The following is a 25110-nucleotide window of genomic DNA, read 5'->3' on the forward strand; positions in this document are numbered from 1 at the left end:
ACAAGTTCCAGTGATGACAGATCCATCCTTCACTCTGTACCTGGCCTCTGACATTTACTTACTTTTCTTAGGATTCAAAGGAAAAAAAATTACAAAACCTGCTGAGAAGAATGTGACCTAATGGGTTGTTAGAGAGGGAAGGATGGGAAGTCTCAGTCTCTGCAAATACCACAGACAGAAGTGGTAACAACCCCCAGCAGCCATCCTTGGGTCCTGGAGTTCTGAGCCATAACATATAGTGTTGGAACTTCAAGGCAGAAGGTAAAGCAGGAAGGAAAAACCAAGGTTATATTAACTCTTTCTGAATTCCATGTTTGTGTTTCAGGGAAGCTTTAAAGGTAAAGTCTGACCCATCCAGAAATCCCACACAGCAGTGCTACATGTGACTGCAAAACTAGAGTACACAGACACATGCACTTCAGTGTTTCATTTCAAGACAGGGGTGAAGAACAAATAATTTCAACAAATAAAATATTTTTTACCAAAATGAAAATCAAACACTCCCATCTGCAATAATTTCAAACCAAAAAGATCACCTTCAGGTCTTCTGCTAGGCTCCTGTAGTCTACCTGAATTCTCTCCTCCCTCTCATAGATCCCTGACGTTGTCTGGGTGTCTTCTGTTTCAGTTCCCAGCTGGAAGATGAGGGAAATTCCAGTTCAGAAGTACAGCAGTTAATTTTTAAACTGTTACACCAACTAACTGAAAGGATTTGAAATGAAGAGACAGTGGTAACATGGTACAAGGTAAATGTATTGCATGGCTCCTGCCCTGGCCCAGAGGGAGTGAGCAGTTAAGATCTCATGAGTCCAGTTAAACCATGCACCTGTTAAACAAAGGTGAAAACATCTGCTAATCTCAGTCTGAATCAAGGTGAGAGCAGCAGCAATTTTTTTGTAGTGTAGTTACAACCATGGGCATACTGTAAATCTCCTGGTTGGAAGGATTTATATTCCCCAGAAAATTCAACCCCCTTCCAAGGGAAGGCTCTGAAGGTGTCAGCTGAGGCATTTCTTCTGCTCAGTTGGCCTCAGAAAGAGCTTCAGCTCTGTACAGCACAACCAGAGTGTCTTCTGGACCCTGCAGCCTGAATTTCTAACAGCCACCTTCCCTCAAAGGAGACATGTGCTACCTCTCATTGTCAGTCCCTCTCCCACCACCAAATCCTGCTGGTCTTCTCAGTGAAAGTAATGGTTAATCCAAGCTGGCTTTCCTACTGCTCACACCTCCTTGGTTTCAGCTCTTCCTTATCCAAATAACGAGAGCTGAGCTCCTGCATCCTCTGATCAGGAGCAGTTCTTGTTCTGCCCCTTCACAAACCACCCACCCCACCTCACTGCATTTTCTGCTGCCCTGTTCATACCCATCCTCCAGCAAAAATACTTTTCTAAGGAAGGGATTCAAGAAGACTCCTTCCAGATTCACACACTCCTTAAAAGTCCTTCCAAACTCACAGCTCTTTTCTTTTGTAACAGTGGAGAAAGTTTATTTCTCCTCACCAAAGATAAGCTGGAAAAAGAGGGAAGATGGAGACAAATAGTCAAACCTCTGATAGCAGGAATGTTTCTATCTTAGCCTATCCCTGATTTCTGTGAATATCTACTCAAGCCAAAAGGATCATTTCCTATACAGCATTTATATTATGGATGATTGACCTAATCTATCTTAATCCATGTATATGCCATATTTATTTATATTTCTGAACTGCCCCTGCGTGTCCTCTTACACATCTTCACACCAATTTTCTTGTACCACGGTGATTCTAGATATTTCACAGGAATATGTTTCAAGCACAAGCAAAAATACTTGCAAACAATATCTCTGCCTACAAAAAGCAACAAAAATCCTTCCCTTGAACGAATGAGGCCTGACCACACGAAAACACCACGTTTGTTTGAACATTACTATGGGAGACAAATATTCCCATAAGGAAAGAATGAGGATCTTTAAATTCATGACTGAGGAACTGCTCCCCCAGGATATTTATCTTCTGTAAACATTTTTAAGTACCTCTACTTCACTGATGTCATCCAGTGTTCCAAAGAGGAGCTTGATTTTCAAGTCCTGCACCTTGCACTCAAGCAGCAGATTATGTCTCTTTAGTCTCTTCTCTTCCAGAGCAGTTTCTAGAGCTGCAGCTTCCTTCTGCAGTTTTGTGGCTTCCCTACACGCATAAAAGGAACAAAACAACTCAAGAGCAGAAGCATCACTGCTAAAGACATCCAGAGAAAACCAGCATGACAAACACAGCATGAAAAGCAGTCTCCAAGCACCGTGAGGGCTCCTTCCCCTGCAGTCCCCATTGAACTCGGGAAAACGGGGCTGTACTTGTGCCATCCTCTCCATTCTCCCGCAGGACTCCAGAGGGAGCCTGAGTTTCAGAGTACTGACAAGCTCACTCTGCAGCATCTTCAAACCCCACCTGCCCTAACTACAACTCTGTTCTGTCCAGCTCTGCAGAACACGGAGGGAGATTCGATCCTTCTAACATTCCATCAGATCTCTTCTGTCACTACTCTCCTTGAAGCACAGCTTGATTCTTTGCAATAAATTCCTGTGATAGCATCAAGTTACCAGCACCAGAAATGTAATATCTTCCATGGTTAAATGACACACTCTGACATGAATTCCTAGGCATACAGTCCATGGGTTCATAGAAAATTCCCCAAGTTTATCTAACCACACTGGGCCAACAGGGGTTTTAAATTAAGCACATCAATAATCAGCAAGCATAACAAAACTGAAGTCTAATCTGTCCCCAAAGCAGCTGATTTAAAACAACAGTAGGACAAAATAGTGAGCCTAAAGTTAATATCAGTTTAAGGTATCCAACCCATGAAAAGTCTGGAGAAAATAACAATAAAATCAGAAAAAAAATTCCAATTAATTGAAGGTGCTGTACAACTTAAAATAAACTGTGAAACTACCAGGGAACTACACATGCCCCCAGTCAAATGTAAACTACTACACTCTTACCCCAAGTCACTCCCTATAGCCCAGAAACACTGCTAAACTGACACCTACTGTAAATGCCAATCACCATGTCCCTAATAAGTCTTTCACAAAAAAATACATCAAGAGAAATCCAAACATCTGAGCACCAAATCTCTTCTAAATATTATCACATTAACCATTTTCCCAGCAGTACATGTAGGAATTACCTATTAAGAGTTAACATCCTCCTTCTGAACTCTTCAACTTCAGTTTGGCTTTTTGCAACCTGAGATTTATGAGTAGTTAATCTATCCTTAAGTTCTTGCTGCTCCTCCACCATTTCATTCACTTTTATTAAAAGCTTTTCTTCATCCTGCATAAAAATATTTACATTTTAACGTCCCATCAAAACTCTTGATGTGGAGCCTTGTTATACACAAAGAAAGAGTTATAAGTTTAAACCTGTTACATTCAAATGTGTTACAACACAAAATCTGAAAGGCACTGTGGGATTTTTTTTCCTCCACTTTGTGGCAGTTTTATACACTTCACTTTTGTTTTTTATTCAGAGCACTATTACGGATCTTTTCTCCTTCCCTTTTCTGTGTACCACAAACATAGTTTATTTAAACAAGCACCATGAGCACAACAAGGAATCAAGAACACTGGGAAGGAGGAATCCACATATATTACCTGAATTAAAACTCTGAATTGGTTTCACAGAATTATCTTAGTGGCTGTGAAGTACCTTAGAGATGTAAAGCATCAGAGCTGTTTAGTCTTACTCGTGAAATCTTCTACTGAATCTGAGCCACGTGCTGCTGGTTTTATCTGTAGCTGTATGTTGCCTTTTCATATCAATTAAACACATAAAACTGAACACAATATAACACTGTACACACAACAATACACAATTTTGAGCAAGCTTATTTTGAATAATTAGTAAGTACCCAAACATGGCAGGTTATTCTGAGGTTAAAATGCATCTGCATTTTTTTAAACAATTACAAAGTCAGCACTGTAATTCAGCACCCCTTCCAGAATTACTCAGCATCACATTTTTTAAATATTGTGCATTCTGTTCTCCCAGAAGAGTGCCAGAGGCAGAGACTGATTTCAGAGTTACCTCCCGAAGCCTGACGATCTCAGCTTCATCCTTCTTTATGGTCTCCCTCAACTTGCTGACCGAGTTTGTTAATTTTTGGAGATGATCCCGATTATACTCCAGCTGAGTGTTCAGTCGGGTCTTCTGGCTCTCAAACTCCAGCCTAGGCAAAGCACAGGACTTCAAATCAACACATACAGAGCAGGCTCCTAACTGTGACTGTAAGCTGGGACAAGGCACGTTTCCCCTCTGAGGAGTCAGACTGCACTTTTGTATCTTCCACCTGAGCACAGAAATCTGCAGACATTTGGGTCCACCACACCACATCCTGTGGACGTGCTGAAGTCACAAGGATACAGTGATAATGGTTAATATGGCCACCTCAATATGGAGAGTGACACTGGAGTTCAAGGGTCTAGTTCAACATTCTCCTTCATAAGGCACAAATCTGTGGTCCTGTGACATGTGCCTGGGAGACAAATAGTAGGTGAGGTTGCCAGTGAGAAACCTCAGAGCCTGCTGTCCTTAAGATCATGTTCCTATACCAAATGCCTGCGTCCTACATCCAGTTCTCCTTCAGATTTTGGATACATGAGTGACCCTTCATGCTGTTCTCAATCTGGGATAGTGCCATTTTTCCATGTAGGTTTTAGAAAACTATTCTTTGCTTTATTTTTCTACAGCACTGCTACCAAAATAGCAAATGTTACCTTCCAAGTTTGTTGCCAGCTGTCACTGACTCTGAACTGTCTCATAAGCCCAAAGCATAGCAGTGTCACTAATCCCTAACTAACCCCTGCAGTGAGAGGGGAACCTTTTACTGTCTCCTGGGCTTTTGTGCTATTTCCTGGGCTGGGGTTTCCCAAGGCCCAATGTGCCCAATCTAATCCCAGCCACTGGTTTACTAATCAGTGCCAAACACCACCTTCTCTTGGCAATCTCCTCTTGCTGCCTCACGTGTTCCTGTTCATACACACGGATATTTTCTATACCAATCTCTTCACAGAATTCCCGGAAAACAGTGTCTTCCACCTTGGAATACAGAGAAACGGAGCAAAAAAAAGTGTTTAGTCACTCACAGGTGTAAAACATTTGGACAATCGCTGCATGCTGCAGGCTGGGTTTCTAAGGTACTTTAAGAAACAGCAAACAAGTACTGAGAAGTAATTTGTACTTCAAATTCTCCAATAACTCTTTCAGTCTAAATGCCAGACACAAGGCATATGATCTGCAAGATGTAACTCTAAGTTCTTCTTGACAGCACCTGGTCACTCCAAAGACAATTAAAGTAATCACTGTGACCAACTGCCCTGGTTTTGCCTGTTGTTCCCAGCCAGCTGAAGAAGAGAAAGCTGGACAGGACACTAATCAGATACAACAGGTCTCTTGGTGCACTTCAGTTCTTCATTTTAATCCTTTCAAGGTATCCATAAATATTAATTACTGTGTTCCAATTATAGCAAAGTCACAGCAAAAACAGTGCCATGGAATATTTCACCTCCTAATTATACAGTGCATACTAACAAAAGCCTCAGGCAAAACCAGTCCTAAGATTTTTATGAAAAATTTAAGCAGGCAAATATTAGGTACAGTGTGTAAGACAGGACTGAATGAAGAATAGCAACAGACTACTAGAAAGGAAACCTAATGGGTTGAACAAACTTTTAAGAGAACTTTACAGGTCAGAACCTGGTAATGTTTACACTGCTTTAGTACTCAGGCTGTTTCAGCCAGGGATACAATACCACTTCAAGTTACAAGTTACACTACCCTTTGGAAAGCAATGACCAGCCTCCATTTTTTAGTTTGTTTTTTTCTTTTTTTTATTATTATTTTCAGAACAAGCAAAAGCAGGATTCCCCAGGTCTGGAATTCTCAGAGCCTAACCATCAATGACAGTGCCAGTGCTTGCAGATGACAGACATCTGCACTCCCTCGTGCCTGCATCACAGGCAGGACAGAGAACACACAGCAGTTTTGGCTCCTTTTTCCAGGCAGAATTCCAGCCAGATTAATACAAGGCTGACTGATGAGAATGGGGCAGAGGCCAGGAAGTAAGTTACATGTGTATGATACACCTTGAGTAACTGCAGAGCTGTGACACATTAACATCCAAGTACACCTCTGTTCACAGCCAGCCTGGTAAGAAAGGTAGAGGATGACTGCTGGAATAACTTAGAAGTCTTGTTGACAAAGTTGTTTATAAAGTTAAAAGTTGTCCAAGTTCTAGAAGTCAGCAGGAACATAAGTTTCTGCAGCATAACAGCATAGGCTGTCACAGTTTTGACAGAAAGCATTACCTCATTAATTTTTGTCTGAAATTCTTCTATTTTTGTTTTTCTTTGTGCTATTCCTTCATTCAACATGTCATGCTGAGACTCAATATTTAGCAGTTCACTTTCCAGCTTTGATTTTTCCTGGATAGAAAGGAAAAATATGGTAATTTTTCTTAACAGGAGGGTCAACTTTCCAGAAATTAAGAGACAGCTCTGTTCCAGATTAACTGTATTTTTCTGATTAAAACCTTTATTTTCTTCTCAAATGCCACTTACCCACTATCATTGCCAATTTGCATGCAATGATTAGTTTGAATGAGGGGAAAAGCAAACTAAGCACCACATAAAGTGCACTTTGACTTACAGGCTTCTGAAGGTTACTAAATGACATACCAAGCTACCAGAGATCCAAATTTAAAAACTAAAATAGAAAAAGGCTCAAGTAAAGTACTTTCTAATCTTGCTTTTTATATTTTATCAATCCCTCAGTCGTAACTGCCGCATGCAAAACTTGATCTGAATTTAAAAAACTATGTAAGGAAGCAGCATTTATTTCACAGGTAATGACAGCTTAAAAAATGCAATTATTAAAGCTGAGAATGATTAAGAGTCGGCAGGATACCATGTAGAGGTTGGCAAGGTGTTTCTTTTTAATGAGGTCCAGCTCACTCTGTGAGTATTTGAGCCGTGTCTGGGTTCCTTGGCTCTGGGCACGCAGCTGCTTCAGGTCGGCCTCCTTACGCTTGGTCTTCATCAGGGTCTGGGGAAGGGTTGGGATGGGAGAAAATGCACTGTAAATGTGAGGTGACCTCTTGGAAAATGAGTCATGTGCAGATTTCAGCCTCACTGACACAGGCCTCACTCGAGGTAAAGGCTGGCAGCACTGGTCATACCCAACAGGAATTTTGTAGCAGATTTACTCCTCCACAGGAAGCATCCGCTTGCAGATTCCTAAATCCCTGCTCCATCCCTCTCATAGAAACAAACACTAGAGGTATGACATAGTTTTACACTGGAAGGTTTTGGTCCCTGCAAACACTCTCATGTTAACAGATCACATCATCCTTTTCTCACTACAAGTCTCCAGGTACTTTGAACAGCAGCTCCTTTTCCTGGAGGCAGCTTGGACCAAGAGTGTTATCCTGGTTCTCCATCTGTGAACCACTCCATCAGCTAAGGACAAGATGCACAATGGATTATTATTAACTGGAAGAGGATAAACAGCTACTGTGTCCTGTCTGCATCTTCTACGAGTTTTGAAAATCACCTCTTCAGAAAATCCCCTTCCCAGAGCTGAATTGAGTCAGACAACTTCTACACTTCCATGACTTTTGCAGTAAGTGCTATTAAGAGACCTACCTTTAACTCATGAATCAAGCTATCCCTTCTTTCTTTCATTTTATTCATTTCTTTCTCATCCCAACATCTAGCTTTAAATCTTAAATCACTGGATCCTCCAGAAATCACTCCAGATTTTAAAAATAAAGTTCCATCAAGAGACACTGTCTAGAAGGAAAAAAAAAATTAAACCCAAATAGATCTTAACAAAATCAGCCAAAATACCCAACAAAGTAGTGCCCAAGATATGGCAGTCAAACAAGCAACAACCACATTTGAGGTGGACTTCAATGTTTTTTCATGTTCCAAACCTGCTAACAGGAGATACATGAAGCTACAGAAAATGCCTGTTGTTTCTTAGCACTAATCACATTTTAGTATTATTACAACTGATCAGCAAATGAAACGAAATCGTATCATTCCCTTGTATTTAGAAAACTAATATAAGACACTTGTGTGTACACTGACACTTAGAAGGTTCTGTCTGGCTCAGCAGAACAAACCAAGCCCCATGATAATGGAGTAGAGGGAAACAGCCTGTTTGTACCCAAGAAGTGCAAATTTTAGTGAAGAACATGGGTGCTTTAGTGACCTGATTCCAAGTAAACGTGATTTCACGCTCACCTTCAACTTCAAGCTGTTTTAATCAAGATTTTAAACAGTTTATACTAAGTGCATAAAAGACTGTCTGCAGCAACACAGGTATGAATAAGAAGAGAGAACTGCAGGAAGTAACAGAGAAGCTTCCAGTCCTTAACACAGTCCACATCTACAACCAACAGATTCTGGCAGATATTTTAAAGATTTTTGAAAGCATTTCTTCAAAAAAACCCTCACAAGATAAAGTCTGAGTTTCTAAATCAGGCAGTTTTAAGTGCAGGATTATCCCTCCTTCATCCTCCTTTTCACAAGGACCATATGAAGAAGCATATTTGGACTCTAACTATCCTCCAATTTGCCTCCCCCTTTTCCCAGGAAACCACTTACACTTACTACCAGACAGAGGCAAACATAACCACGTGAAGTACCTGGTGGTTTGTTCGTGTGGGATTAGACAGCACAGCACCACTCCGTGTTTACCTGCAATCCTTCACAGCACATGTAGAAAAGAATGATTTAAATGGCATCAAATCCATGACTGCAGTGGGAAACACGTGCAGCAAACTGCAGCTCCTCACCTTGAGCCTCACTGGTCCATCAAAGGCGATGTGTTTGGCCTCCTTCACTGTCTCACAGACCAGGCTGTTCCCACTCACAAACTGAATCACTCTTTTCAGTGGAGCAAATGGTGTTTGCACAACATCCACCAGCAGTTTAGCTCCCTTTACCTCCCTCAGCTTCTCGTTGATTGGCTTGACCTGGAAAGCAAAGAAGCAGTGCCTGGAATTCCTGCTGTCACCATAAAGCAGGCCCAAATCTGAGAGCTCTGGGCACGGCACGTGCAGGTGACAGAATGGCAACTGCAAGAGGTGCCTGAGGATTAGGGACACACCAGTGTCACTCCTGTGCTCAGAAAGGGACAAGGAGGAGGACAATCAGCAACCTGCTGATGACAAAGGAATGACTCATATGCCAGACACTCGTCCAGAGGGACCTCAGCAGGCTGGAGCAGTGGGCCAACAAGAGCCCCACAGAATTCACTTCTCAAGTCCTGTGCCTTAACACTTAAACCTATTTTTGTGAAGCTTAAATGATCCAGTATCAAGATTTACAAGTGTATAAACTTGCTGATGAGAGGAGAAAGAAAAATGTACTCACATCAAGGTAATCCAGAGCAAGAAACGTTTCGGGCTCAGCCCGTTCCTGTTTCAGGAACTGAATACAATCCCTTGCTGTTTTTTGAGAGGCAACAACAATAGCAGTCATGTATCTGCTGAACACCTTGGTAACAGCAAGCTGGTATTTTTTATGGATAGGATGACACAGGTCAAGCAATCTTCCAAACTGAAGATTAAAATGTTGAGAAATATTAATATGCTACTTTAGACATGGAATAATATTTCTGCACACAAGAGGCTGAAGCAGTAAGAGGAAAACGTGTTACACATCTACCAGCTGCATTCTCTCACAATGGCTGTGCATCAGAAAAAACAGAAATTGAAGTAGTCATCAACCCAACATGCAAAGTATGCCTTCTGAGGGGATCTAATTTTTTCTCTAAGGTTGCAGTTATGTATCTCAGTGTTTTACTGAGAATCTCTAGCATACAATTCCAGAAGCATAAGAGTGACAAAGGTAGCTAAGTATCTTTTTTGGAGAGAAAGAAAGTATCTAACTCTCAGTAAAATCTTAAAATGTCCATAAGGTCTTAAATAAATAGAACTGGAAAATGGCAGCAAGAGAAGTACTATTCCAGTTTCAACCCAAGAAAGAAGTATCTGCTTATTTTAGTAGCATAAACAGAATAAAATCAGTTTTTCTTGTACTGCATAGTCTAAATAATCATTAAGTAACACCATTAAGTAAAACTAATTAGCTCTTTATTGTACATGCTCCCCAAAGATCTTTTGTTCCCTTTCTGTCATTACAAGCACAGCTGAGCTTTTTCTGAAGGACTGAACCTACTGATGCCCCATAACCCTTGAATTCATGCAAGAACAGTTTTTCTGCTTGTTGACACGTAGCTACTGGTCTCTTCTTGCAGATGTACAGTTTCATCCTTATCAAACTTAACCAAATGAAGAGACAGCTGGCATGAGCTGTGACAGGTCTTTCACGGTGCTGTCTCAGGAACAACACATTCAGGTACTTCACGTTTCACCTACTGGAAATTCATGGCCAACTACGATCCACTGGGACCCAGCCTGCCCAGTTTAGCCCAGCTGCTTCCTCAGCCTAAGGCAGAACTCTTAGCTCTAAAATAAAGCACTGGGATAAGGCCATCCCATTACCACGGAATCCGGGTACAGCCTTCTGAGACTCTCCAGGATCTCTGCTCTCATCTGCTCCCGCCTGCCCTCGTGGTAATCCATCCTGGCATTCTGCAGCTCCCCGACTATTCTGTTCAGCTCCTCATTCACTTCAGCCATTCTCACTGTTGAGGTCTCAATCTCCTCAGCCAGCAGCTCCTCCTGCTGTTTTTTCTCTGCTAACGATTCGCTTCGGACAGAAGCACAAATAAAAAGCATTATTTCATTTATACACACTTGCAGCATCAATTCAGGGCATTCTGCAGTCACCTTACCTCACGAGGAGTAAAAACCAGGCAGAAGACAAGACCCAGGAGGGAAGAACTGAGCTAACACACAAGGTAAGTATTAATGCTCTCTAGAGCAGCACGACTACAGAACTGTCCTGTTCCCTTGCTAAATTTGTCCCCTAACAGCCCCATACCCATAGTGACATAATTTGCAAGAAATTAGAAGTAATTATAGAACTGGTTCAAATAAAATATGGATTAGTCATCATACTTCCTACTTCATTTTGGCAGCTACTTTAATAGCCATATCACTTTAATAAGTTATTAAGTAGAATTAGTAAGGATTCTAACTCCTATTAGAATTTTAAAGAAAATAATTAGAAACAATTAGAAACGTGCTGTGTTATTTTTGACAATATCTAATACACAAGAAATCAAATGAGTTTTTAATTTTTTACACATACCTGCATATCTTGGCATATTCTTCCAACTTCTCTATGCGTTTCTTATGCTCCTCTATCTGTTCCACAGTCTGCTTTATGATTTCCTATGCAATCACAAACACAAGTGTCCAAAACAAACCAGAAAACCACAGCTTACAGCAAGATAGAGAGCTGAATTAATCAGAACAAGCACTGAGGCAGATCTTTTCCTCCTTACTGGTATTTCACACTGAAGTAACAGCATCTCTTTTGCAATAACAGATGCCAAATTGCACCATGAATAATAAAGGGAAATTGTTTTATCAAGGCCATTACTGGATTTTTCATGTTCAGTTACAGCTTAGAGAAAGCCTCTTTATGACAATCATGACACCAACACTTAAAAGAACTTTAAACGTAGAATTAGTAAATTACAGGTGTTAAAAAAAAAGAGGTGCTTTTCTTGGCCCTACATCAATATTTTTTTCCTAAGGACACACAAAGAAGTAAGCTCAGAGCTTCCAAACTGACACAAAACACTGTAGTAAAAAAAAAAAACCAAACCAAAAAAACCACAACAAAAACCAACAGTGAAACAAGTATTTTCAGTCACTCTCTTTGAAAAAAACATACACTAATTAAAGCAAATGAAAAGAAAAAAATACTGTTACCTATGCATTTTATTAAGCCTTAATTTAACTCCTGAAATTCTTGTGACCTTTTAAATAGCTCTAGGGATAGAGAGTTAACCTCTTTGTGCACCTGCTTCAATATCCATGAGCTAAGGGTATGAGAATTCTCATACAACTGAACTAACACTTGCAAAGTCTCCCCTCTGCTATGGATTTGATTATGTCAAAGCTCAGAGCACACCTTCACAGGCAGTAATACCCGAGGCAGGAACAGGGACACGTTTTCCTCCTTCAAACATAATTCTAGTTTGACACAAATACCTCCACTTCATTTTTCTTCCTCCGATTAAGTTTCAGCCTTTCTTGATCTCCTTTATCCTCCCAGCGAAGTTTCTCCATCTGCTGGGTTAGTGTAGCAACTTTCTTTCTTGCTGTCTCCTTTAGCTCCCTGTAACGCTCCAGCTGGACAAAACCAAAGAAGTCATAAATTAACTCCCTGGAAAGTGGGAAGATTCATGTTGTTCCAGCCTCAAGTAGCAATTGCCTGCTTTGTCACACTCTCACCCTGCTGAATGTTTTCTGTCCTGCCCTCCCACAGGGTACCATGTCTCTATATAAAACTTGCAATTTTGGGTTTGTTTGAGCTCAAGAACAAAAAAGACCACCGGAAATTACAGGTCATTGCTGAAATAATGGTTTCCCTGTGATTTGGGGGGGGATTTTTGGACTTCTCTAGTAACCAGTGCTTTTGGGCCTCCCAGTTCACCTGACTTTCTCCCAGCTCAACACGTGCTGCTCTCTGCTTTAGCTCCTCTTCAGCTTTCTCCTCAAACGCTCTCCACGCCTTCTCAATATCACTCAGTTCTATCTCTAGCTCTTTTATGTTCTGCTTTTCCTTATCACACTGTTTCTCCTTGTCCCTCAGAGATTTTTTAGACATTTCTACTTTCTTGATTTGGTAGGACGTGTTTTCCTTTGCTTTTATATAGAGGGGTCTCTGCTGAATCAGTGATGCTTCCAGAGTCCTAAAAAACAAAACCAAAAGCAAACCCAAAACAAACAACCCAACCAGCCAACCACCACAAAACACAGACAAAACAACAAAACCACGCAGCAAAAAGGAGCAAAGGAAAGGGGAGAGAGGGAGGAGAGAAAAGAAGAAGCCTCCCTCCCAACCACACCTGCAAACAGGTTTCAACAGCAAGGCTGTGGCTGTGCCCAGGCGTTTCCACTGCGGGGATTTTTCTTTAATATCCACTGAAAACAGTCATTTAGGAAGTGAAGCATAACCTTCTAAAGGGTAATAGCAAATAGGTATTTATATAATGAAATTACTGACAACCTGGGCATGGCAAGGGAGGTGAAAACCACGTCTAGGTATTACTTCAGTGAACTACAAACTGACTCCCCTAGCACTGGGTTCTCACCCATGTGTGCAACAGGAAATGCACACCTGCCAAGCAATTCCCAGTGCAGACCATGCTTTAATTCAACTATCACAGAATCTGATGGGAAAACCTACTTCATTTCTTTTTCCATATGCTGTAGGTCCCTGTTTAGTACACCAAGCACTTTTTTCTTGGCTTTAAACGAATCTTCTGCTGCAGAAAGAGACTCTTTCTTGGTATAAGCCTCCATATTCTTTTCATCCAAACTGGTTTTCAGGAAGCCAATGTCTTTTTCATTGTGATAAAGCAGAAAAAGCTTCATCTGTATCCTTTCTTCATACAGGTCCTTGATTAGCAGCTGGTAATGCTCTGCCTACCAACATTAAAATTTATGGTTTATAAAAATGATTTTCCATCATTATCAGTCTAATTTCAAGCCCAAACTGAAATAGGATGCTGTACCAGTAGCTGTAATTCCAGCAATGAGCACCAATAATAAAACTCAAACATTTAAATCAATACTTAATCATACTAGCAAACCTATGCTTTCATTTATTTAGATTTTATTATATGTATTCCTTCACCTTTATAAATTATACCAAATTATTATATAGTATGCCATACTGAAAAAAACCCTAGATCAAGCACAACAGAAATGTGTGGTTGTTTTTTTTAAAAAAAACCCAAAACCATCTGTATTTAAGCCCATATAAGATCTGATAAAAACGGGTATCTTTACAACCAAAAAAAGGGAACAACTGAGTTACCTCCTCTTTCTCTATCTTTGCTTGTTTCCGTTCTGCTGCAACACTTTTTTTCTTGTTATAATTAAACTGTGCATCCTCTTCTGCTTGCTGCATTTTCTTCTTTTTTCGCTCATATTCTTCGGCCAATTCCCATGAATTACTGATTTGTTCAAAAAGTTGAGTTCTCTCCTTGGGCTTCTTCATTGCAATCGATTCTACTGTTCCCTAAAACAAAATGGCCCCAAAAATGTAAATAATGCAGCACTGTAGATCCTTCTGTTGCCTAATGCATTTCTTTAGGAGCGTATAGTACAGATGGATCTCCATTTATATTATAAAGGTTTCTGTAAGAGGGGAAAAAATCAGTTCTTCCTTGGGAGTCTTCTCAGCAACTGCAAGGAAGACAATTTTGTGCAACATATTCATCACAAGGCTAAGGCACTTCTGACCCATGTCATTAAATTCTTGGGAACTAACAGCCCAGCAGAATTATCAATCCCTCAGACTGAACCAAAATATCCTTTACTCTTTGATGCATCTTTACTGATAGAAGTGTTTTAAGATGAAATTCCTTTTTTTCCTAACACTTCTAGAATTGAACACACCAAGCATTTATAGAGACACGTATTTTCTTACATCCTGTGAATAATACAAGCACACAATTTCTTCCAGATCAGCTTCTTTCTTCCTAGTGCACTCATGTACACACAAACCCCATTATTTCTACTTTGTAGTCTTGTAGTTCTTGGTCGAGGTCAGGAAAAAAATATATTGGCTTGTAGTTAGCTAAGGGTGCCCTCTGTTCCATCAAACAGATAACTGTGTATCTATGAAATAATAACCTCAGAGGTTTTTATTTTCTTTACAAAGTACCTTGAATGCTCACCTGAAAAATGAGGCAATTCCTGGCCTTGACAAGAATGCCTATTTTTTCAAGCTCAGATATGTAAGCAGATCGGCTGACAGCCTTGTCATTGAAAAAAAATTCAGTACAGCTGCCTAAAGGAGGAAAGAAAAAAAAATTACTACTGAAAACTGTAACTGAAAATTACTGCTGCAACACAAAACCCACTGGAAAAGAACTAAACCAGCAGAACAATTTAACGGAGCAATTTCCTCAAAGAAGAAAATAGATTTCAGTTATTCCTTTATTCCTCTCAACAATTCCAGTTTTCTGTATGAAAACTCTCGTTTCACACTTTCAAATGGCACTGGTGTGCTCCAGTGCTCGTGCCTGCAGCAAGGTTTCAGCCCCTATTTCCATCTACAGATCCCAAGGGAGTATCTACAGATACACAGAGAGCAAAGAACATACAATAATCACTTGTTGAATCTTTTAATTAATTGGCCCCAGCATGTTTTTTCATTTATACCACTACCAAATCGTGTATTAATACTGAAGTATTAACCCACCCAGCTCTGAAATGACACTGGGCATCTGAAATTCCGAGCTGAGTATTTCCTGTCTCCATTTATACATCATTTATACATCTCTCTTTATACATCAAACAGACAGGATTGCAGCAGTCTCTACCACCTACCACGGATAACTCTTGAAAATGTCTTCTCTTCCCCATCCTCCTCACAGTACACCATCTTCACACTGGCTGTGGAGGAGACTGGTCGCCCAACATGTGCTCCGTGAATGAGCTCCCGAACACTTTTCACTCTCAGATTGGCTGTCCTTTCACACAGCAGAAAGCTGACAGCATCCATTATGTTAGATTTCCCTTAAAAGAAATGTTTAAAAATTGCTTTGACGTGGCAGAAATGAAAGGAGGCATTTGATTAACAACCAGCTAAAAAAATATGCAGAATTACAAAGTTCTTCATTAATTCTATTTCTTATTCTGTATTTTTAAATTTTTTTAGGAAGAAATTCCTCCCTGTGAGGGTGGGGAGGCCCTGGCACGGGTTGCCCAGAGGAGCTGTGAAGTGTCCAAGGCCAGGTTGGACGGGGCTTGGAGCAGCCTGGGCTAGTGGGAGGTGTCCCTGTCATGGCAGGGGTGGGACTGGATGGGCTTTAAGATCCCTCCCCAACCCAAACCACTCTGGGATTTGGTGACTTTATTGAGGAAAAAATACTGCAAATAAAGAAACACATCTCTAAGATGCAACACACCAGAGGCAGAAAATAAGCCCGTCTGTAATAAAAATCATCACAATACTGATTTTTCATTTGTTCAGCTTTACTGAACGTCTTTTTTTTTTTTCATTTCCCCCTCCCCAGGGTTATCCAGAGATCATTTCTCCATCTGAGTGAGCCACATCACACTCCTTCCTTGGCTGTGTCCCTTCTGGAATGCAATGAGGGAGCGTTGCTGCACGAGCACTCCAGCCACAACTTTCCCCTACAACACCAGGCTCCTGAAGAACACAAGCCCTTTCCCAGACCCATCCACCACAGCATCAAAGCTCTCTGGTCACAGACCTTCCACAAAAATTCTCCTAATGGAATCCTCTTTTGGTTTTCCCCCTTTAGTCTTGAGCACTTCTGTTGACAGCTTAATTATTTTCAGCCTTAAAGTTTGCTAGTTGGGCATTATTTTGACTTACTTTCAAAAATATCAGGAAGGGAGGAATACTAGGAGGAAAAGAGTTAAATAGATAATAGATAAAAAAAGATGCAATTCAGAGCTTATATAGTCACAATTTTTCTCCCTGGATTCATCTATAAAATGTACTCACATTTGACTGGAAGAGTACCTAGAAAAAGCATCCATAATTTTGAGACTCCCCAATACAGAACAGTGGGGATAGGATGATAAAGAACATTATAACAACACTAAATATATTGAACTTACATTCATGGTCTTACTTCAATCAGGTAAGTGAAGAAACTAAGGGATCTAAAAACCTAAATCACAGACTAAACCATGAACAATCTGGAAAAACTAAGATGAAAAGCAAAGCCCATCCATGCAGCTCTGTTAGGACAACCCTCATCTCCTATCCCAGGGGAAACGCAGGATAAAATCCAACCTGTTGAATGGAGATTTTGGAAGAAGGGAATCATTTTTTAAGAAGTTGCAGTTTGGGATAACAATGTGGAGCCGCGCTTACAAATCCCGGCTCCCGCGGGCCGGACTACAAGGCAGGGCCCATATTCCAGAGCTTTTCCAGGACAAGCATGGCAAAACCCACACACTGCAATCGAGGAGCAGGTTTCCACTGCCACAGTTTACAGCTCGGAGTAGTGAAGTAAAACCCTGTCTGTAAGCTGAGCTGTGAGTGGGGCGGCCCAGACAAGCTGCGTTTGCAAACCGGGCCTTGTGCTCGGCCTGGGAAGCACAGAGACAGCCGACACTGCACTTGCACCAGGCTGAGGGACCTGCACCCCGGGCCGAGGAGGGGGCGCAGGGGCCGCCCAGGCTCCTCCGTGTGCCTGGGCCCGCAGGGGACACTGAGCAGCCCCACAGGGCCGAGGGCCCACACACGGCGAGCTTGGGGCCGCTGCCCCCGGCCCCTGCACATCTACCTGATCCATTGGGCCCGATGATGCAGTTGAACCTCATGAAGGGGCCGATCACCTGCTGCCCGCGCCACGACTTGAAATCCTGCACCACCAGCACCTTCAGGTAACCCATCCCCGGGGCGCCCGGGGGCAGCTCCCCGCCCCAACACCCCACACACACACGACAGAGGTGACTCTCCGCGGTTCGCCTGCGGGCACGGGGGAGCCCCGATCGGCCCCTGCTGCCCAACTTTATCCCCAGCGCGGCCGAGCAGCACCGCCTCGCCCACCCAGCCCTGTCACCGGCCCGAGCCGCCCGCCTTTCGGCCCCGCGCCACTTTCAGCCCCGCCCGGCCCCGCCCTCTCAGCCCGCCCGCCCGCATCCAGGCCAACAGCCGCCTCGTTGCGGCCCGCGCGGGCGGGCGCTTGCCGTTTGCCATGGCGACGGCCGCGTTGGTGTCCGCCGCACGGGGCCCGTCCCGCCGCTGCTGCCCGTCCAGCTCCGCAGCCAGCGTCACATCACAGTCCCGAGCAGCTCCAATCAAGCCGCCCGACCAGCTCCACATCAGCCGCCCGAGCCAGCGCCGGAGCCGGCCCTCGCCAGCCGATGAGCGGCTGGGGCAGCTGCGGGCAGCAGCGGGAGGCAGCCGCCGTGCAGCGCCGGCGGAGCAGAGTTCTGCGGCGGGAGCCGCATCTTTTCAACGGCAGCGGCTCCGCACCATTGGGGTGAGGGCCGGCAGGGAGGGAGGAGGCAAGGATGTGTCGCCGCGGCCCCCGCCCCTCACAGGGGGTGTGCGCAGAAGGCTGTGATGGAAGGCGACTCCCGGGCAGGGCAGGGAGGGAAGGGGCCGGCGGTGCCGGTCTGGGCGGGCGGGGAGTCCTGTCCGTCCGTCCGTCCGTCCGTCCGTCCCCCACAGTGCCTGCCCTTCTCCCCCTCGCGTGTGTGTGAGAGGGAACCACGGAGAAAGAGCCCACGTGCATCTTTTAGAGGCGCTTTTAGAGTTGCTGGTGAAAGCGAGTTGATGCTGTAAGGCACCGCCAGGAGTTGTTCTTGGCGGCTGTCCCGGAGTCACGGAGGGTTGGGGTTGGGGCTGGAGGGGTTCGTGTCGAGCGAGCGCTGTTGGCATCGCGGGCAGCCAGCAGTGGGACAGGTCGGTGCGCTGACCCACCTGTCTTGTTGCCAGGAACTACTAATGAACCTGTATTGAATTTCTCTTAACAGAATTCCCTGTAGTTATACTGAAAGCTTGGCTTCCCCAGGGGGACCTCGGAAGGAGTTGATATTTAATTTAGTGACACCGTTGTTCTTGGACAATAGATTCCTTACGGTTTCCCCCTGGCTTACAACCTCACCCCTTGGCCTGATTGCTGTAGTCAGTTGTCCTTTACAGCACTAACCACGTGTATTTTCAGCCATGATTTGTCTCTGTCTTCATCTGAATAGATTTTAGTCAAAGACTATCAAAGTAGTTGACCAGATTCTTGAAGAATTGTCATTGGTTTTGGACTATTTTTTTTAAAATACATTAAGTGACTTGACAGTAAAAGAAAAAAAATAAGAAATCAAATGCACATTTCTGCCAGCAAATGTGGGGACTGGTTCTCTTGCCTCCAGTGGAGGCAGCTGCTCCCATTGGATGCTGTCCCCTATGTTATGCTTTGCTCAGGTCCCACTCCCCATGGATGTGGATGTTCTGTGCTGTAACTTTGGCTCATCACAGATCATACACCTATAGGGCATTTTGGCAACTCTGTGAATCCCACTCTCTGAGTGTTATCTCTGTGAGATAACATTCCCTGTTATCTTTTCAGTGTAATTCTAGTGAACCATCTGTATTTTTTTCAGATATGAACTATTACAACTTCCTATTATCTCGACTGTCAAAATACTTACCTGCTTCATAAATGAAAGCAGAACAATATAAGTAAAATTACCAGCTCTAATGGGGAAAACATATTCTGTGTAATGCAGCTGAAAATGTTTCTAGCTGGATGGGTCATGCAAATGTGGTCTTTTCATCTGATCTGGTGCTAGAGCATATCTGCCATTATTAAAACAAGGCAAACAAGAATATTGCTGTTCCTGGGTTTTGTTTTAAGTTACCTACCTTAGTCAAGTGTAATAGACACTGCTGGTAGTGGGTTTATATCTGTCTTGTGCAATTGTGAGTCGATGTAGCTTGACAATCCCTGGTTTTAATTATTCAAACATAGTATCTCTTAAAGAGCTGCTCTTTCTTTTTTTTCCCATTTTAATAGATTGATAAAGATGCACTGGATGTGCAGGTCAAGGAAAGGAAAATTCAAGAAGCGATTGAAAAAGCACGACATGAAAAATTTGGTATATTCATAAATGCCATGATATTTCTGTGAACAGTTAAATGTCACTATCTGCTTCCTGCTTTCTTTTTTCCCTTCATGTGTTCTCTAAATTCAGTCATCCAATTTATGTCCTATTTATGTTCATACATCTGCATTGGTACAATATATATTTTCCTTAGTGTGTTAAGATTTATGTTGATGTCATTAAACTGGGACACATTGCCTAATAGGCTGGAATTTTCAGTGTTTTCTCTTAATACCTGTTGACAAATAGCATCATTTAGAGCCCCGAATATACAGGAGCATTTAAAAAAACCCCCGACTTAATTACTTACCACTGTTCTTTTCAGAATAGTAGTGGCTCATCTGTTTTGATTGCTTTCTTGTAGAGTGAGCCCATGTCCTGCTTGGCCATTCTCCCATACAATATATGGATTCTATGGAATCCTCTCTAGATCACTGTTGCTGGAGGCATGACTCTGGTACAGTAGGGCTGTGAGAGGAGCCCCTGCTGAGTCAGAACATGCAGCCACACAGATGTTTCATGCTGTGCCCTGCCCTTAGACCCTCTGTGGCTCTGTGCTTGCCATGCATCCCTGTGCCATCAGGGGAACAGGTCCCACAGCCTGAGCTCTCCCTGGGCTGCAAGAGGAGATAGGATGGAGCTGCCAACAGCTCTACAGCTGCTTGGGATCTCCCTGGCTGGAAAATACACCTGTCAGGCTCTGACTCTTAGGAAACTGCCAGCAGCAATGTGGAGTCTGGCAACAGAGGAAATGATCTTTCCTTGTGACTTATATTTAAATAGCTAAAATGGCTAGTTTAGGGTGGGGGGTTTGTTGTTTGTTTTTCTTAAAAATGCTGCAATTGATTTAGTGTTAATTAAATGGGCAGGAGCTATTAAGCTGTTAATGCCAGCCAATTATTTTAGTGCTATGCTTAAAAAAATTATTGGAACTATGGAAGAGCTATCTATATTCCTTCAATTGGGACACTGATTTTTGTTTGCTTCTTAATAAGCAACTCAATGTATTTTAGTTGTATCTGTAAACTAAGAGTAAGTGGGAAGAATCAGTTTACAGTACACTTCATGTGTTCTCATGGGTGTTCACCAAAGGAAACCTCATAGTTCTAGGAGTATTTATTATTGTATTTGTTTCATATGCATATATTTCATTGTCACATGAGTAAAATAATTTATACCTAAAAAGATGAAAATATTTAATAAGTAAATATTACTAACATTACAGTGTTTGCTGGGTTGTCACTCACAGTTCAAACACTCTTTCCTAAGACCTGTAAGATTTGTGTCTTCATTGTGTTTGTTTCTGTCTAGCTAATGACATGAAGAGGAATGACAGGCTCATGTGTCTGCTGGAAGAACAACAGAAAAGGGAAATCAAAGACATGAATAAGGCTCTCAAGGAATTTCAGAAGAATCAGACACCAGAAACAAGACGTGAGTTTGACCTGAATGATCCCCAGGCCCTCAAGAAGGACAGACCCGCCCGAGTTTCGGACACCGACCCTCGCTGTACCATCTCTGGCATGCAGAAGTTTGCAGGGGAAGACCTAAACTATGAGCAGAGGATGAAGTTCCAAAAGGAGCAGCTAAGAGAGTGGTCTCTTCAGCAGCAGAAAGACTGGAAGAATGCATTAGCTGACCAAAAACTGGCAGGTAACAAAAAAGAGCAGGAAGTTTTAATCTCCTTTTTCTGAAATCATGAGTTCTCCGATGAAAATCCAGTTTAGCCTATTGTGTATTAACTTTTGGAAGTACTGCAGCAGTTTCTACTTTGCAGTAGAAACTAACTAATTAGTAGAAACTAAGGTATTCAGTCTTCCCCTTAGGAAATCAATATTTAATAACATGTGATGATTGTAATGTTACCTAGGTTCCATTTCTGGTTTACCCCTCAAATACAGTATGGGAGCATGCTGAAAACCCAGCTGTGTTTTGTATGCTTACTTCATCAGGCCAAAATGCCCAGTCTGTACTGCTCTGGAGCAGAGAAAATAATGCTGATGTTTGTTTCCTAGCTTGTCATGAAACTGTTTTCTGCAGTACTTAAGGTACTTTTTCATTTTAACACTTACTGTTAAGACAAGATAGGTTATGTAATAAACTGATTTGTGAGTCACCTGAGATCCCAAGATGGAAAGCTTGGATGGAATGATTTGGAGATAGTTCTGTAATTCAGCCTGCTGTATCTGTAGCTGCCCTCTGTCCCTTCCCCTGATTAACTCACATGACACATCACATCCATAAATACTGACTCCACTTCATTTTAATCTCCTTTAGATGATCTTTATGACAAGTACAGGGTTGAAATCGACCGAAAGATTCTGGAGCTCCAACGACAGGAAGAAGAAAGCAGGCGTGCTGTCTGTACAGCCACCAAGGATTTCAACAGAATCCAGGTGCATTCACATTGCCTGGGTGTCATGGTTTGAGATAGCCCCAAAATCCAGTTCCCTGCTGCTTAGAAAAAGTGGAGACAGAGAAGGAAAATAAGATGTGCAAAAGTACAGTGAGTGATGTTTTTACAGAGGTTTCTTAGCAGCTGGCTTCCAAGGTTGTTTCAGCAATTGTGAGATAGATTTTATTCCCTTTGCCAAGTGAACAAAGAAACCAAGGATCTAGTTACCCTCTGCTGACATTGTCCCTCCTGGTTCTCACCTTGCTGACTAGTGGGTAGCAACAGCTCCCTGTCTCTGATCATAGTATTTGTATGTGATGCTTTTGAGAACTGTTTGCAGATTGGAAAGAAATCTGTTATGATGTGTTAACTTTGTTTCATCCCTTAGTTCATGTTTTCTCTTGGACAAAACATCGCTCCTCTCCTTCCACTTAATTTAGGCTGACGAACTAGCTTTTAAAAAGGAGCTGGACAAGTCTCAAACACTGAGAGACAACATGGATGAAATTACCTTCCTGCTTCGAGGAGACTTCCTTTCTGAGAACCCTGCCCAAGCCCTCAGTCCCCTGGGTGACCGTGTGCTCGTGGACCGCTGGAAGGGCATGAGCCCGGAGCAGCTGATGGCAATTCGGCACTACCAGAAGGAACAAGTTCAGGAGAACCTGGTATTTAAGCTCACATGCATGTTCTGTTTCCCTGGTTGTAATACTGTTATAGACAAGGTAGGAGAAAAATGCCATTGTTTGCCCTGCACGTCCCATTGCCAGGCTCTGTTTTCCATTGATCTGCATTTTACCCAAACTGCAATCAGTCTGAGTGAACACAGTGTCTCTGAATGGCTGGGAGATGTCTCTGGAATAGAATTACAATAGAAACACTAAATATTGGTAGCAGTTTCTGCTGTAAAGGTTTCATGGAAGCAGGAAGTCAAAATGAAGAGGTCTGCCCTTCCTATGAAGTCAGGAGTGTCCAGGCCTAGGCACTGGGAAGTAGGAAGCTACTTGGCTCCCTCAGTACAGAGGCTGCATTTGTGACAGCTGAGGAATAGTGTTTGATTTTATCTTTTAATCCCTACAACACCGTAGGCTTTACTATGTCTGTCTGTTATTAAAGCTGAAGATAGGATTGTCCTTTTCCTGGCTCTCCTGTGACCCTAAAGTGAACCCACTCAGGTTGTTAAGCTGTCAGAAAAGGAGTACAACCAAGAAAAGGGAGGTTTTTGCAGGCCTAGTTTCTTGCTTCGGTCCCATGTGATGTCAGCCAAGAGGTGAGGCAGCATTAACAACAGCTGGGTCCCCTCGTGGTGGTGGTGGCTCAGCTCCTACACCCAGTCACCCCTATTACGATGTCTCAAGAAGTTACAACTCCTGCTAACGAGAATTAAAAGGAGAGACGTTACACGTGCAGGTTCATCTTTGAACAGGGAGAGAACGAAGCCTTTCCCCTCTGCAGAGGCTGAGGGAGCAGGAGCGGCAGCGGGACGCGGAGTGGGACAGGCAGCGCGTGCAGGCGGCCCGAGCGCAGATGCTGCTGGAGAGGGAGCAGCGGCGGCAGCTCCGGGAGCGGCGCCGGGACCTGGACTGCATGAATGCAGAGCTCTCCCAGGAGCAGAGGGCGAAGTAAGGGCCCGCACAGAACCCTTTAGAATGTTAACACAACAGCTGGGCTTTCCTGCTTGTATCGCTTGTGGCTTTTTTAATGCACTCGTCACAGGCTCATGCTTCTAAAAAAATCAGTTCATCTCAAGTGTGTTTTTCAGTACTATTTGATCAATCTTCAGAGAGCAGGTTTGGAGTGTTACTTACCTGAATGAATTAGGAGCTGTATAAACAGACTGTTTATACAGATAGCAAGGTAGAGTGAGTACAGTTAGCTATGGAGAAAACTATTTTATCAGGTGTAAACCAGTGCATGCTTCTTTAATTTATCATAATTTTCTGAAACAAAAAAGGATAGGTATCAGTAGAACTGCAAGTTTCTGATAGCTCAGGATTAAGCTGTCACAACACAAAGGGAGCATTTCCATTTTGTGTGACAGAACTCGATGATTCTTTAACTAACTAGTGGATGTGTCTCCCTGGGCAGCTCTTGTGTCTGCTCTAATGGCAAAGGAGGAAGGTAATAAGTGCAGGAGAAGAAAATCAAACCCAGGTGATTTGGTCTTCTTCTAGTCCTTTTTTTTCCCTTTTTCTTTTTTTTTTTTGCTTATACATACATACATTTGGCAAATTAATTTCTAATACATGATGCTTTCTTACTATGAAAGCAAAAATTTGGAATTGTGTTCATTTATTTTTTTTTTTTACTGTGAGATTTTTGGAGGGTTATCTCAGGATGAAAAAACCCAAGTTTGCTGTTTTGAGATGTGGCATACATTTTGGAGAAGAAGTTCTAGTTATGTTTTACTCCATTTCTAATGAGCATTTATGGGTGCTAATGCATTACATCTTCTTTAGGTTTCTCAGGCTACTTCTGCAGAGTAATGAGAACACATTTACTAACTGCTTCTTTAAAAATATTGTTTATTTTAGGAACATCTACCTTAAAGAAGAAGCGTATTCCAATGTCCCAACAGCCCAGTATTATGCACAGTTTAACACAACCACCCGGTGACATTCTGGATAAATCAACCTGAATTACACAGAAGTATGTAGACATTAAAATTTCTAAGTGAACCATCCCATGTTTTACTATTTTATCTGTTCCCTACCCTGTTCAAACACTGCACTCAAACTAAAGGACAATCTGCTAGGCCACACAGGAAAACATAAGTAGTGTTTAAACATTACTGTTGCTCTGTAAGTACTGAGAGATTCAGTAGTAGATTGTTTGACTCTTGTGTCTCAGGCTTAGCTGTAATATTTAAATTATTCATGCCTTTCTGGAAAGAAATGACAATTTAAAATACAATGCTGCCTTATTCAGCTTGGCCAG

At 42.5% G+C, this 25110-nt stretch overlaps 2 protein-coding genes across 2 annotated transcripts in view; one reads left to right on the forward strand and one right to left on the reverse strand.

Annotated features, from left to right (window-relative positions):
* The window catches only part of SMC1B (structural maintenance of chromosomes 1B), a 23335-nt gene extending 5634 nt beyond the window's left edge, over positions 1–17701 (reverse strand). Inside the window, exons 1-19 of the mRNA XM_018088546.2 lie at positions 17459–17701; positions 15522–15710; positions 14867–14979; positions 14002–14205; positions 13369–13607; positions 12613–12871; positions 12168–12308; positions 11257–11339; positions 10545–10752; positions 9412–9597; positions 8832–9011; positions 7675–7821; positions 6938–7075; positions 6340–6456; positions 4965–5071; positions 4061–4202; positions 3162–3307; positions 2011–2164; positions 537–635 (exon numbers count right to left, since the gene is read on the reverse strand). Coding sequence (XP_017944035.1) covers positions 537–635; positions 2011–2164; positions 3162–3307; positions 4061–4202; positions 4965–5071; positions 6340–6456; positions 6938–7075; positions 7675–7821; positions 8832–9011; positions 9412–9597; positions 10545–10752; positions 11257–11339; positions 12168–12308; positions 12613–12871; positions 13369–13607; positions 14002–14205; positions 14867–14979; positions 15522–15710; positions 17459–17567 — 2961 coding nt within the window. The 5' untranslated portion in view covers positions 17568–17701. The remainder of the gene's footprint in view (positions 1–536; positions 636–2010; positions 2165–3161; positions 3308–4060; positions 4203–4964; positions 5072–6339; positions 6457–6937; positions 7076–7674; positions 7822–8831; positions 9012–9411; positions 9598–10544; positions 10753–11256; positions 11340–12167; positions 12309–12612; positions 12872–13368; positions 13608–14001; positions 14206–14866; positions 14980–15521; positions 15711–17458) is intronic.
* A 340-nt stretch (positions 17702–18041) lies between these two features.
* RIBC2 (RIB43A domain with coiled-coils 2) lies at positions 18042–24875 on the forward strand. The gene is given in 8 exon segments (XM_018088556.2): positions 18042–18140; positions 18143–18160; positions 19694–19775; positions 21093–21434; positions 22059–22177; positions 22617–22841; positions 23629–23795; positions 24708–24875. Coding segments are annotated over 8 exon segments (1134 nt in total). The 3' UTR covers positions 24790–24875.
* The last annotated feature ends 235 nt before the right edge of the window (positions 24876–25110 follow it).

Source organism: Manacus vitellinus, unplaced genomic scaffold (assembly GCF_001715985.3).
Source record: "Manacus vitellinus isolate BGI_N305 unplaced genomic scaffold, ASM171598v3 scaffold_104_pilon, whole genome shotgun sequence".
NCBI classification, from domain to species: Eukaryota; Metazoa; Chordata; class Aves; order Passeriformes; family Pipridae; genus Manacus; species Manacus vitellinus.